General features: G+C 44.2%; 1 protein-coding gene across 1 annotated transcript; it reads left to right on the forward strand.

Annotated features, from left to right (window-relative positions):
* Positions 1-446: 446 nt before the first annotated feature.
* TECTB (tectorin beta) lies at positions 447-10311 on the forward strand. The gene is made up of 10 exons (XM_074159111.1): positions 447-522; positions 2528-2718; positions 3143-3285; positions 3367-3439; positions 6172-6275; positions 6352-6435; positions 6635-6797; positions 8767-8836; positions 9752-9784; positions 10259-10311. Exons 1-10 carry the CDS (start codon positions 447-449, stop codon positions 10309-10311), a joined length of 990 nt encoding a protein of 329 aa, XP_074015212.1.
* Positions 10312-12944: the final 2633 nt, after the last annotated feature.

Genomic DNA, 12944 nt, shown 5'->3' on the forward strand with positions numbered 1-12944 from the left:
AGTTAAGATTATATACATCAGGACAGACATCAACAGAGAATAGTTTCAGCATTAAATTTAAAAGCATAATGTGTGTTAATGCACCATATTTCTTCCAGTAATTTCTATTCCCTCTTTTTGCAGATCCCATCATTTCAGTTTCATTTGGTTATGCTAACAATTTAGGTTTAGACTCTTTACAAGAACAAAGAAAACCTAGAATAATTCAAAGCCACCACTAAACTGAAATAGTAAAATAGTCACAATAGTGACCCAGTGATAATAACCATCTTGGAAATATTTATCCTGTAGATGCAATTAAGTTGGGCGACAGAATGTCAGTAATGTTATTTGTTTCTCTCTGTAGCAACAGTTTTGGGTCTGCAGCCAATGTGTTGTTTTTTTTATTTCTGATTTTAAAGACAATTTCAGCTTTTATTCCCTGTGTCCTCAGACCACTGCAAGAAATGGTGACTCTTACTATTTATCTGCTGGTCATCTTGGCTCGAGCTCTTGCAGGGCCTTGCAGTCCAAATAAAGCAGGTAAAATAACTTAAGTCTCCTATAATCTTCTCTTGTAATTAAGCTGCCAAAGGGGTTTTTTCTATTCAAAAGTGGAAACTTTTTTTTCAGAAATTTAAACTGTGGATTCTGGAGACGTAATTCTTACGTTTCTGTTATTGATCTGCCTTCAGCTAATAAGTAAGCAAGTACCACTAAAGTCCTAGACCCACAGAGAATTAGGCATATGCTTAACTCCATGCAGTAATCATAGTGCAATAAAGCACAAGCAGCACTTCGGCATAAAATGGCAAAGAAAACAACAATTCGAAATGATCTGCAATAGCACAGGCTAGATGCAGCAGATCTTTGCTGCCCAAGCTGGGCTTTAGTCCCACTGATGGCAATCAGTGACCAGTGGTGAATGAACGTGCTGGGCTGAACTGCTGAACCACTCTGCTGCATTAAACAAGAAAAAAAACAGAAATCATTGATGCTAAAGCCCTAATTGTACACTGATTTCTGCCTAGAAACTCAAATGATCTGGTGCCAGATAGACCTGTAACGTAGAATTCACTACAATTAAGAAATGTGCTTTGGAAACGCGTCAGAATATGCCTCAATATAGAGTGTTTGCTTTGTATGTGTGTGACTGTTTTCCGTTTACTGCCAGTAATTTCTCGGTGTATCTATCTTAAGTATTTGGCTCTAGCCATTTGTTTCAGTACCTTCATTTGCACAAGCAGTTTCTCTGAACTGCAGAAATTTTCATAGCTGTAAAGTCCCCAGAGTTACAATACAAACCCCCGACCATCACCACAAGCAGAATCAGCCTGTGTGCGCTGAAGGGCTGTTGACCAGAAAGGAGCTGGTTGTTAAGGTCCCTATTTGACTTTCCCTGAGTATTCCCTGACCTTCTGCAGACATGCAAAGGCTGCAAAATCAGGCTTTTATCATAAAAATGAGGGTGTCAAGAGCTTTAAAAGAATTAATTGAATAATTCCAGGCAGGGTGTCTTTTTTCTGACGGCAGTAATTGGAAGTCTTTCTCAATTTTCAGGTCACTAATGGTTAGTCAATATTTGCCCTTTAAATTCCCCTCAGACATTCAAATTTGCACTGCCTGATTCTCATTGAAAAACGTCCAATTCTGCTATCGTGAAGCAATCAGTCTGTAAGTTATGGTGTTCAATATTCATGGTTGTATTAGCAATCCCCATGTTTGGAAACAGCGCACTGCGATTAATCAGTGCCGTTAACAGAGCTAGGATTGCGGTTCATTTACTATTGCTATTAACAGGGCTAGGCTTTTCAGTTCATTTATGATGGCCGCTAACAGCACTAGGTTCATTTTTAGGCCTTAGCTTTTAACTTGAGAATTCTAAAAACGCAGTTTGTGCTGGCACTGCAATGCCAGCGCGAGGAGAGAAAAGGCAGAACACGTATCACGGCCTAGATCACAGAATCACATGGGGTTGGAAGGGACCTCTGGAGATCATCTAGTCCAACCCCGCTGCCAAAGCAGGTCCACCTAGAACAGGTTGCACAGGAACTTGTCCAGGTGGATTTTGAATGTCTCCAGAGGAGAGTCCACCACCTCCTGGGATCCCTAGATCTGACGCCGCTACACAGAGGTGCACATCTACTACAGCCTAACAAAAAACTTCACCGGTATTATTTTCACAGAGCCAGAGGTGTTGCAGAAGCCAATTCTGCAGCATAATCTGACAGATTTCAGTGCAGCAGTTTTTCACTCCAGGTTTCTCAGCGGTGTCTCTGCTCCTCAATCAGCTATTCCAGAAAGATAAAAAATTTACATGAAGTTCTGCATTGATTACAAGGCAAAGGCCAAACTCTTCCAAAGAGGACAGAATTTAACAACCCAAAGGTCAGTTTTGTGTAGCAAAAACTGCTCACGTTAGGGGACCTTCCAACACACACCCCTGCTCACAGAAGTTTAATCCCAATGGAAAGTAGGTGTGCAGACCCACCTCTTTGAAAGAAAAACACCACTGAATATCACTCTAGGTATATTATTTTCCTTTCAGATGTAATTCTGGTGTACTGCTATCCTAAAACCATCATTACCAAAATTCCGGAGTGTCCTTACGGATGGGAGGTTAACCAGCTGGCACTTGGTGGCATTTGCTACAATGGGATCCATGATTCGGGATATTACCAGTTCACAATCCCGGACCTGTCACCTAAAAACAAATCATACTGTGGGACGCAGTCAGAGGTAAGACTGTCCAGGTCAGCATTTCTGAGCTGGACTTAGAAATCGACTGGACTCACTTGAGCGAGTCCCGTTTGCTTCACCTTGGAGCGGGCTTTAAGCACTGATGGAAGGAGGAGACAAACTCCAGCATCAGGGAGAAGGAAGAATCAAATAGTCGCGCCTTGCATCTACAGGCAAAACACTCGCAGGCGTAGTAGTATTAGTCTGTGTGTGTTAGTCCCCCATTTGCGCCTGTATTACACAGAACATATATATAGTAAGGCATATATATAGTCAGCACAGCATATAAAGAGCTACAAACCCATGTTTCCTTGGGGGTGGTGTTTTGTCACCAGATTGACCCTTCACTTTTCAAAGTACAAAGTTGTTCCTGATGTCCCAAAGACTCAGTACTGCCTACATTTCTCTGTCTCGCCACCCACAGTTTAAGAACCCTGTTTATCACTTCTACAACTCCATCGTCTCCAATGACACGTCGGTAATTGTGAAGAGCCAGCCTGTGAATTACTCCTTCACCTGCACATACAATGCCAACTACCTGGTGAATCAGGCTGCCTTTGACCAAAGGTATGTCCTCTTCTGGGAGCGCCCCTCACCCCATCTTCAGCACCACATCTCACTCATACACAACCTTGGTTATGTCCTCAGGGTGGCCACCGTCCATGTGAAGAATGGGAGCTCTGGCTCGTTTGAAAGTCAGTTGTCCCTCAACTTCTACTCCGTAAGTGCTCTTTGCCACCCAGCTTTTCTCCTTCACCTTTCACAGGCTTCAGCCTAAGAGCTGGAAAAAAACAGGGCTGCTTCTCCTGACTTCTGTGTGTCACGGAGAACATTACCAGCCTCTATCATAATTACAGTGGGTTTTGCAGGGGTCCTTGTTTCTGCTGATTAACAGGGATATACTTAAACTGAACAGAGCAGACACATGCCAACTGTTCTTTCATTCCCTCCAAATCAGGCAGATTTTTCTGCTGAGGTACACACTTCTAACACACTGATGGGTTTTATAAGAAAAAGCAAAATTAGTTTGTAGTCCCACTCAAAAAGCAGCACGCATCTGCGTGGGGGTGGCAGAGCCCTGGAACAGGCTGCCCAGAGAGGTGGTGGAGTCTCTGTCTCTGGAGACATTCAGAACCCTCCTGGACAAGTTCCTGTGCAACCTGCTCTAGGTGGACCTGCTTTGGCAGCAGGGTTGTACTAGATGTTCTCCAGAGGTTGGACTAGATGATCTCCAGAGGTCCCTTCCAATCCCATATCATTCTGTGATTCTGTGATCTGCAGGCACCACTGCTACCCCACAGTCACTATGGACACAGCAAAGCTCCATCCACCTCTCTTGCAGTTTGCTTCCTGGTCCTCTCACCTGACAGATATTTCCTGTTCCCCAGAGATCTTTAGGTCATGCTGGAATTTTGGTTCCAACCAAATATTATCCCTGGATATCAGGCCAATCTTTTGAAACATCTCTCTGCTCCCCACAGCTCCTGAAGTCTTTTTTCCACCAAAGCACAGTCAAAAAGCACCAAAGCCGCCTCTCTCTTTTGGCAGAGCTGGAGAAAGCACAACTAATAACATACTGTGTTAGATTTATCGGCCAGCTAGAGGGAGTATTTAGCACAAGGTGGACTGATGGAAGTCTCTCCCCTGACACCCTGCCTTTTGGGCACCAATTGATCAACTAAACATTTTGGCAGCCTTGGGATGCCACATGAAAACCCACGTGGTCTATTTTTCTGATACATGGCACACTGGTAGTGTACGCTGGCAAGGTACCACACTGCTCCTGTCAACTCCTGACAGAATGGCTGCAAGAACAAGTGACAGACAGTGAGCAATGGGTCTCGGGTACGTTTTTGGTGGGTTTTTTTTGGCCAAATGACTGTTTTGTTCTAATGGCCATGGGGCTCCCAGGAGTCAAGAAGGGAGCGGATGAACTGTAACTAATACATTTGCCCACTGAGCACAAGTACAGAACAAGCTCAGAAAGCTAATGGACCACTCCTTTGTTATTTTGATCACATTTTCACTGGGGAGAAGAGGTTAATTTCAATGATTTTTTTTTTTTTTTTTTTCTGGCAAAACGGAATTAAAAGATTTATTTTGCCTTGCTATTGATCTCTGCTGCTGCCTGACAGAGCCCTCTGCCTCAGGTGGGCCACACTTTCAGGTGCTTCATGTGCCCATTTCCTCACGCAGCCCCAGCTGCAGTGTAATCCGGTGGAAACACTTCAGTCCCCCCTGCCCTTTAGTCTGCGACACAGCATTAACAGCAAAGGGCTGTGGTGCAGCATGAGGGGCCGGAGCCTGAATGGAAATCAGACCTTCCGCACTGAAACCTGTTGTGAAGAAAAGCAAGATAGCACCCTAAAGCAGTGTAGAGCAATAGAATTTGGAAAAAGCAGCACTATACCAGGTTCGATTCATTTTAGCACAAGGATTGATAGAAGTTTTGCGACGGGACTTCTGCAAGTTCTCTCCTTTAGGAGAAATATTTGGTTAAATAAGAATTTCTCAGGGCACTTAACAGCCATGGATCGCTAATCTAGACACAGCCTCGAGGCCTTAATTTCAGTGCATCCAATCTATCAGATGCTGCAGTGGGAATACTGTAGTGCCTCACGGCCACCTCGCCATGTAGGTGAGGAAAGGTGCATAAGAAAATCAGTACCAGGGAACTGAGCAAGAATAGCAGGGAAAGATGGTCCCACAGCTCCTGAACTACATATACCTGAATCCTGCTGTGTAGATTTAACCAAGTAAACCAACGCTATGACTAAACGTAATACTCTTTATATAGTTCTGGTGCTAGCTTCGTTATGATCTCATGTAATAAAAAGCAGTGGGATTTAAGGTAGGTACTTCAGTGTATTTGTGACCAAACTTTCTCAGCTGAGCACCACACACTGCACTGCTTTTAGCAGGCTGGCTTTTTCATGGGTGAATAACTATAGCTGGCAGAGCTCTTTCTGCACGCTCGTGTCCTCTCAGCTCTCACCATGCTCTCACCAATATAAAACACAAAGTGCTGAACCTTTGCATGTGAGCGCATGATTTCTGCTTGTCTTCATTCCTTTCCTGATACATGGTCATCTCCCAGCCCCACTCCCATTCCTTACACTCATCTTCAGTCTCTCACTCCCACCAGCTGTCCCCACCACCTTTGGTGGACCAGAAGCAGCAGCAATCTGGCTTCCCACGCATGCTGTGATATAACACATACCCAAATAACATCAAATTCTGTCACTTATTATCATTATAAGCTAAAAATGAACAAAAAGATTTTTAAACTAGGGTTTGCAATAGTCCTACTACTAGATGTAGAGCTTGGAGCTTGCAGGTAATAAGAACCCAGACTTTTGGAGTCCATCTCTCCAGAGCTGTCTGAAGTTGCTATGTGCCTTTGCTTTGCATGTTACTAGTAATGTGTGATGCTTTTCTCTTTGTCTTTCAAAGAATGCCAAGTTTTCAAGTATAAAAGAAGCCCCTTTCGTCGTTGAAACATCAGAAATTGGTTCTGACATATTTGCTGGAGTGGAAGCTAAAGGCTTAAGTGACAGGTGGGCAAGGGAAGGGGTAATTAATAAACTGGCAATCATGACACTCCTTGCTAATCTGGGCTTTGTGTCTCCCCAGGTTCAAAGTTGTCCTTAATAATTGCTGGGCAACTCCCTCCTCCGAGTATTTCTACCAGATCCACTGGCCTCTGATCACCAAGGGGTAGGTGCTGGTGGGACCTGGGGAAACACCTCTGCCCAGCCCAGACCCAAGGATGACAGAAAGCCGGGGACTGGGGGATGAGGGGGCAAAGGAGAAGCTGGCCCACAGCAGGGCAAATGCATCCATCAGACTGTGACCTCAGGAACCATTTCAATGAAGCCACAGAGGCTCTGACACTGCTTCTCCATACACGACACAGGTGTGCCACGGACAACTCCATCCTTGTGCACGAGAATGGGAAAACGAGCCGGGCCACATTCCAGTTCAATGCTTTCCGCTTCCGTAACATCCCCAAGCTGTCCAAGGTCTGGCTGCACTGCGAGACGCACGTCTGCGACAGCGAGAAGTTCTCCTGCCCGGTGGTAAGACCTCCCTCCCAGAGAAACACACCGTGCTAAATTTAGACGGAGGATGTCGAGACCTTCCTGAGGGCACGTCGGGTGCAGAGCCAGTGCCAGAGCTTTCAGTAGATGGAGCCACCACCATGCGTGAACCCGAGTGGCCAGCCGTGCACCCCGACCCCTGTCATGCCACAGGCACTGTATGCAACATTGGGAAACTTGTTTAAATGTATTGAGAAATAAGGTAGACATTCAAAAACTCAGTTCTTGTCAATATCCCAGACTACAGTCCTGTCTGACAAACAGTTACAGTAAAACACAAGCCTGGATTAAAAAAAAAAGGAGAGAGTAGAGCTTTTTGCATTGTACCAAACAGAGGGCACCCTGGGGGCAGTGGGAGAGCCTGGCTCAAAGCACATCGCTAGTCGAACCAAACCTCCCAGTCCCCCTTCCTGGGGAAAGTCCTCCACGCTATCCTGCAGTAAGTTACTGCTCTTGCAGCCATCCTATTCTCATGAAATCCATACATTGACACCAGAGTAGGAGCTGAGGAGTAGGTTCCGGTGTCCTCAGGTGGGAATAGGGTGGGGGTGAAATGCCGGTATTTGATTTAGCCCAGGGAGGTGCACACTGCTTGCACCAAGTGGTGCAAGGGTGAGGGTTCCTAAAGTGTCTTTCTTTAAAGACTTCTCTCTCCCTCCTTCAGTAAGTCAGAGCTTCACTATTCTTTCTCTCTCACATTGAATATGTCATTGCTATAAAATGAAGCCAAATTTTATTTAACCTGAAATTAAAGCCCAAAATACTGCTTGGCCAACATACTGTCATTTCAGCAACCGAGTATTTTTTGCTGGAGAAAGAAAGCATCAATTCTGGTCAAACAAACTTTTATTTTTAAACCCTTTCTCAGTCCAGAGGCCAAATTAAGATAGGAATTTATTACCCAGCCTCACCACTAAGCAGAGGGCACTGATTTGTGCAAAACTTGCACGTTTGATAAAATAGCATTGTTAGAAATTCTAAGTTTCAAAGGTAAAAGAAAAAACTCGACTTAGATTTTGTTTGTTTTTAAAAACTTCAACTTTCCATCCAGCCACAGACCGGGGTTAAAAGAAAACACAAAACCAGTACTCCTTTCTGACACTGCTGCCAAACATCTACATCATCCTCACAGGCACAGGGTGGAATTCCCTGCTCACCCTCCAGCGAAGGATATCCTTGCTCAAGGATAATTGCTCGATCAAGCTGACATCCCCCGAGTCCACTCCCAAGCCCAAAATGCAGCTGGTGGTCTGCTGCAATTAAGCTTGAACCAAGCTGGGGGTCTGTGCTTACAAGCAACTCATAACCAGAATTACCACACACTGAGTTTGTAAAAAAACATGCCCCCAGCTGGGGACCTGCAAAGGTCAGGAGATGGACAAGGACCTTTATTCTGTAGAGCACAGACTCCAATACAGACCTTGTCAGCTGTGACAGGCGTCATTAGTGCTGGACATGAGATGATCTATATGGAAGGGATTTGGTGCTTTCTGTTTCTACCCAGTGGGCAACAATTATAATTAGCAATAAACAACAACAGAAGCCCTCACAGAGGTCACGGGTTAAATAGATGGAGCTCAGCTCCCCCCTTCTTTCTTGACAGGAGGTTTGTTCACGGCAGGGTGGAAAGGGCAGCTCAGGAGGACCTGTGATTAGCAAACAGACACCCATCTGGGCTCCTGCCATCTCACAACTGAAAAGAGCACTTACACTGACAGTCACTGTAAGGGCTGTGGCACACCAAAATCCTCAGAAAATGCACTGCAAAGACTCCCCTTAAATTTCCCCTGCACCAAAAAACCCCAATAATTACAGGGGAAAAAAATCCCTAGAAAATATGCAGCAATGTTGACACAGATTTCATTTCCTTGGTTGGAAACACGAGATTGGGTTTGTATTTTTGAGTGAATTTTTTTGGTATACATGGCTTTCTCTCTGATCTCTTGAGACATGTGACAAACGGAAACCGCGCATGGAGCAAACCGGAGGTGTTTTGGTGGCGGAGATCTCTGTACGCAGTAAGTGACTGGGTTTCTGGGGTCTTTCCCCCTTTGGGAAGCAATGAAGTTGGGAACTGCTGGTGGCTCAGGAGGAAGCAGAGGGAGCCGTAGCCTTCTGCCAGAGCCCTTTCCCTCCGCAGCAGGAGTCTGGAACAGAAGTTGGTCCCCTCCAGGCTCAGGGCTCTGGCAGAAGAGCTCAGTGAAACTCTCTGCATTTACAAAGTGAGTAAAGGAACCCATTTGGCATTAATGATAAATGCCCAAACCACCTACAGACCGAGTTAGCAATGTAAACTCTGCTCACCTGCATTTGACCTCAGGGACAGCCCAGACGGGCTCTGATAGATGGAATGGGACTGGGAGAGAGGTCAGGCTTAGGAGCAGCAGGAGTGGGTTGGTACCTCAGCATAACCCTAACTCTGGGAGATTAACCCTTCGTGCCTGCCCCTCCTGATACACAAATCGAACCGCCATCATGTTTTCCGATTACAAAACACCTATTTCCTCTAACTGCTGCCTTCTGGAGGCACCAGGAATTTACCCCTGAGCTGGTTTAATTCTGTGGATCCAGCACATCTTTTGGACCAAGTCCTTGGAAGAAGGGATGCCTAAATCATGTTTTAACTAAAGCCATTTAAACGAGTTTATCAACTACATCCGCACCAACCGGAAAGCCAGTCTAAAATTGCAAACACACATAGAGCAGCATGATTACGATTCAGTATGTTACACCAGTAAAACCTCATCAATTTTAGAAGATAAGAGAACTGATGAACTTTATAACTTCAGGCAGTAAAGTCAAGAGGAAGAAATATTCCGAATTTCAAACTGTGGCAACTGTTATCTGTTCTGCTTTTACAAAGCACCCCAGTGCACTTTGCCCTATTTTAAACACGCTATCCCAATGTTATCTTTTTCTCTTATTTTATACAGGCAAAGGTTTATCCAGATTTTACACACTCTCAGGTAAATAGCAAAGTATTACAATGAAAATATCAATCCCAAATATGGATTTTGAGTGACTCTGTCATCATAAACCCCATAGCTCAAAGAAAGGCCTGGTAAATTTGACAGAAATGAAAATATTTCAAAATCAAATTATTTCTCAACATTCTACACTTTGTTTTCCTCCTTTTGGCACACCCCTCACTCTGAACAATAAAATTGTACCAATAACTTCCAATACTGAACACTCCTTCCTCTTATTTTCACACCCTCTTCCCAAAAAGGAACAAGCATCTTTCAGTGGGTTAACAGAGATGTCTAAAAGCCTTTCTATTTAGAGAGGGTTTGAAAAAGCCCTTTCAAAGCCTATTTGTTAAAACTTGAGATGGTGACAGAGCCGCATTAGGGGCATGCAGTTGCATTGATAGGGTTGGGAAGAGAACGTGAAAGGCAGCTGCCAATGAAGTACTCACATTTAGTCTGTTTCTCTTGCAGATATCATCTTCCACCTACTCTTTGTGATTGGATTTTGTGCTGTTTTATTATAAAACGCAGCCCAGCGGTGTTTTCTTAACTTCTCCCAATCCTGTTTGAACCTGGACTTCTTTACTGAAGATGTTTATTTTACAGAGGAAAAAAAATGAAAGTCACAAAAAAATCCTTGTGCACCATTTTACCAGATAAATAAAACATTCCATGAGCTTTGTGTCTCGAATACTGGAGAATCCCCAAGCAGATTTGCCTCTCCCCAGTCTCTGCAGGCATTTTAACTAGTGAAACCCCAAGGGTTATATATTCTGCCGATGCCTCCCTTTATAGAGTTGTGATGCCAACAGTACTTGTTTCTATAACGAACATAAGGATATGCAAACTCAGCATTTTTCAACACCAAACTTCCCTTCAGGGTCCCCTTTCCCTGTCAGTCTCAGTGTGGTACCAAACTCCCCTCCAGCCCTGGTCTTGCAAGGTCCTAGCTTGATCTGTGAAGCCTTTGAACAAGATGAAAACTAACCTAACATGTCAAGGATGGGAGGAAAAAAAAAAAGCTTTTTATGTAGCAACAATTAGAAGGTCTTCTGAATTAATCACCTGACATTTCTTTCCTGCTTCTCAGCGTTGTCGGTATTGATTGGTTGGGTTAAGCAGAGTACGACACATGCTGCGGTAGGTACAACACTGTTAGGAGCAGGATGTCTTGCTGACCGGGCAGGCTCAGAGCGGGATAGCTGCACGGTGTGGATGCAAATTAAGAAGCACATCTAAGGTTGGAAAACAAGCTAATGAGCTTTACACTTTCTTGGAGCCGTAGCTGGTGTCAGATATAACAGGGTGCAGGTGCTAGCTCTGTACCTGAGTAACAACAGCTCTTAACTAAGAAGAAATCACTAGAATGGGAAACTGTGATTTCTAAAGAGCAGGAAATACCAGGACATGAAACAATTTCCCAGCAGGAGTGATGGGAGGTTATTTACTTCCAGTAATTACTAAAACAACATTGAACAAAACTCCTGAAAGTGTAAGAAACATTCCTAGGCCTTCTCCATAAATCTTTCAAGATCTTAAATGTGAAATAAAGAAGAATGACTATAGCTGTTACACTTCCTATTAATGAAGAGTAGGTATACGTCTGTACATATTGCAGCATAAGCACATTGCAGAATTGTTGTTATTGCTTTTAAAGAAGAAACCTCCTGAATAATTCTATTAAATTAAGGATTTTAAGCTCACTGTTCTTTTTGAAACCTCATTGTTACGAAGATAATGCATGGCTACAAGATGCGTACATTGCAGCCACAGTTTTCAAATGCACACAGAGTCCTCTTTCCATAGACTGAATTTGCTCCTCTAGGTGTAATCTCAGTCCACGGGTATTTATAAGTAACTGAGAAAAATGAAGCTGTTTAGAAGCTGAAATGATAGCAGACAGCATCCACTCAGGCAGCCGGCAGAAAAGCGGTCCGTTCCGATGGCATGCATTTTGCCATTAAATACAACAGAGGGCACTCTCTGGACAGAATTGCCTGATTTGGACAGACCAGACTTAGAGCAGCTTTGTCACTTCAAAGCAATTCTTAGTGGTACAAGTTTGTAAAGCAGAGAGAGCTATTGAAAGTTTTGTGCACCACAGGAAATTTTGAAACCCTGCAGGTTTTTCTCCCCCATTTGCTGTTTTGCCTGCCTTTCCCCTTCCCTCCTCCCGCTAACACCCCAAGCTTCAACACCCCCTACCAAGTGGCTTTACCTTTTCAAATTCTTGTCCTTGCCAAATGACACTAACACACCGTCTTCTTCTCCAAAGCCTGTTCCTTTCGCCTTGCCTTCGCAACAGTCGCTGCTCTCCTATCACGGCTACTTCGTGCAGAAAGCCTTGAACGGAGTTTCCTTGGTAGGTTGATTAATTTTCTTCCCGATTATGCAATAAGTGTTGCTTTGGAACAAACCTTGCAGGATTGCAGCAGCTGTGAAGTGTGCCTGCGAGTTCCCAGGCCCCCTCCCTGCCCAGCGTGGGACGGAGCCTCCGGGCACACATATCTCCCGTTGGGTTACTGTGCCGACACGGCTGTGGGTGCAGGATGGGCAAAGCCCTACCACCAAGCCAAATCTGGATCGCTGTCTCCCTAGAGCCCAAAAATGGTTTATAGCTAAAAACAAACAAACAAAACACAACTGAAAAACAGCTCCCAGAGGTGACTGTGAAAAGATCGATCTGGCAAAGAAGGCAGCAACATATGAACAGGTTGCAGCTCCAGAAGTGAACACTTACTGTTCCTTAAGGAAGCACAAGTTGTCCATCCTAAATGGCACGCATAAAAAATATGGACGATAATTCACCTTCATTTTTCCTAACCTGCATACGGCTCATCACTATTTATTCTGCTAAATACTATTTATGTTGCCAGTATCAGAAAATGCAGTGACTGCAAAAGATTTTAGCATGAGCTAAAGCTTGATAGACTTCTTCATTTTAGATGCGCTATAATGATGGATCTTTTTCAGCTGGTGGGATGTGAAGATGTTTGCCTTGATCTCTGCATCTTAAAGTCTAATTCAAGGCTGGTCATGGAGATGAGGGGAAAGGAAGGTTAGTTACAGGGGACACAGGTAATTGGTTTAGAACTCAACTTTTGGTTTCCCAAAGACTATGGTTTGGTTTTGTCTCAATTCTTCCTCCTATTTGGAT

The sequence above is a fragment of the Numenius arquata genome, chromosome 15 (assembly GCF_964106895.1).
Source record: "Numenius arquata chromosome 15, bNumArq3.hap1.1, whole genome shotgun sequence".
Classification (NCBI taxonomy): domain Eukaryota; kingdom Metazoa; phylum Chordata; class Aves; order Charadriiformes; family Scolopacidae; genus Numenius; species Numenius arquata.

Coding starts and splice junctions, on each gene's coding strand:
- TECTB (XM_074159111.1), top strand. CDS start 447: ATGGTGACTCTTACTATTTATCTGCTGGTCATCTTGGCTCGAGCTCTT. Junction 3,440..6,171: donor TGTCCCTCAACTTCTACTCC/GTAAGTGCTCTT, acceptor TGTCTTTCAAAG/AATGCCAAGTTTTCAAGTAT. Junction 9,785..10,258: donor CAGATTTTACACACTCTCAG/GTAAATAGCAAA, acceptor TTTCTCTTGCAG/ATATCATCTTCCACCTACTC.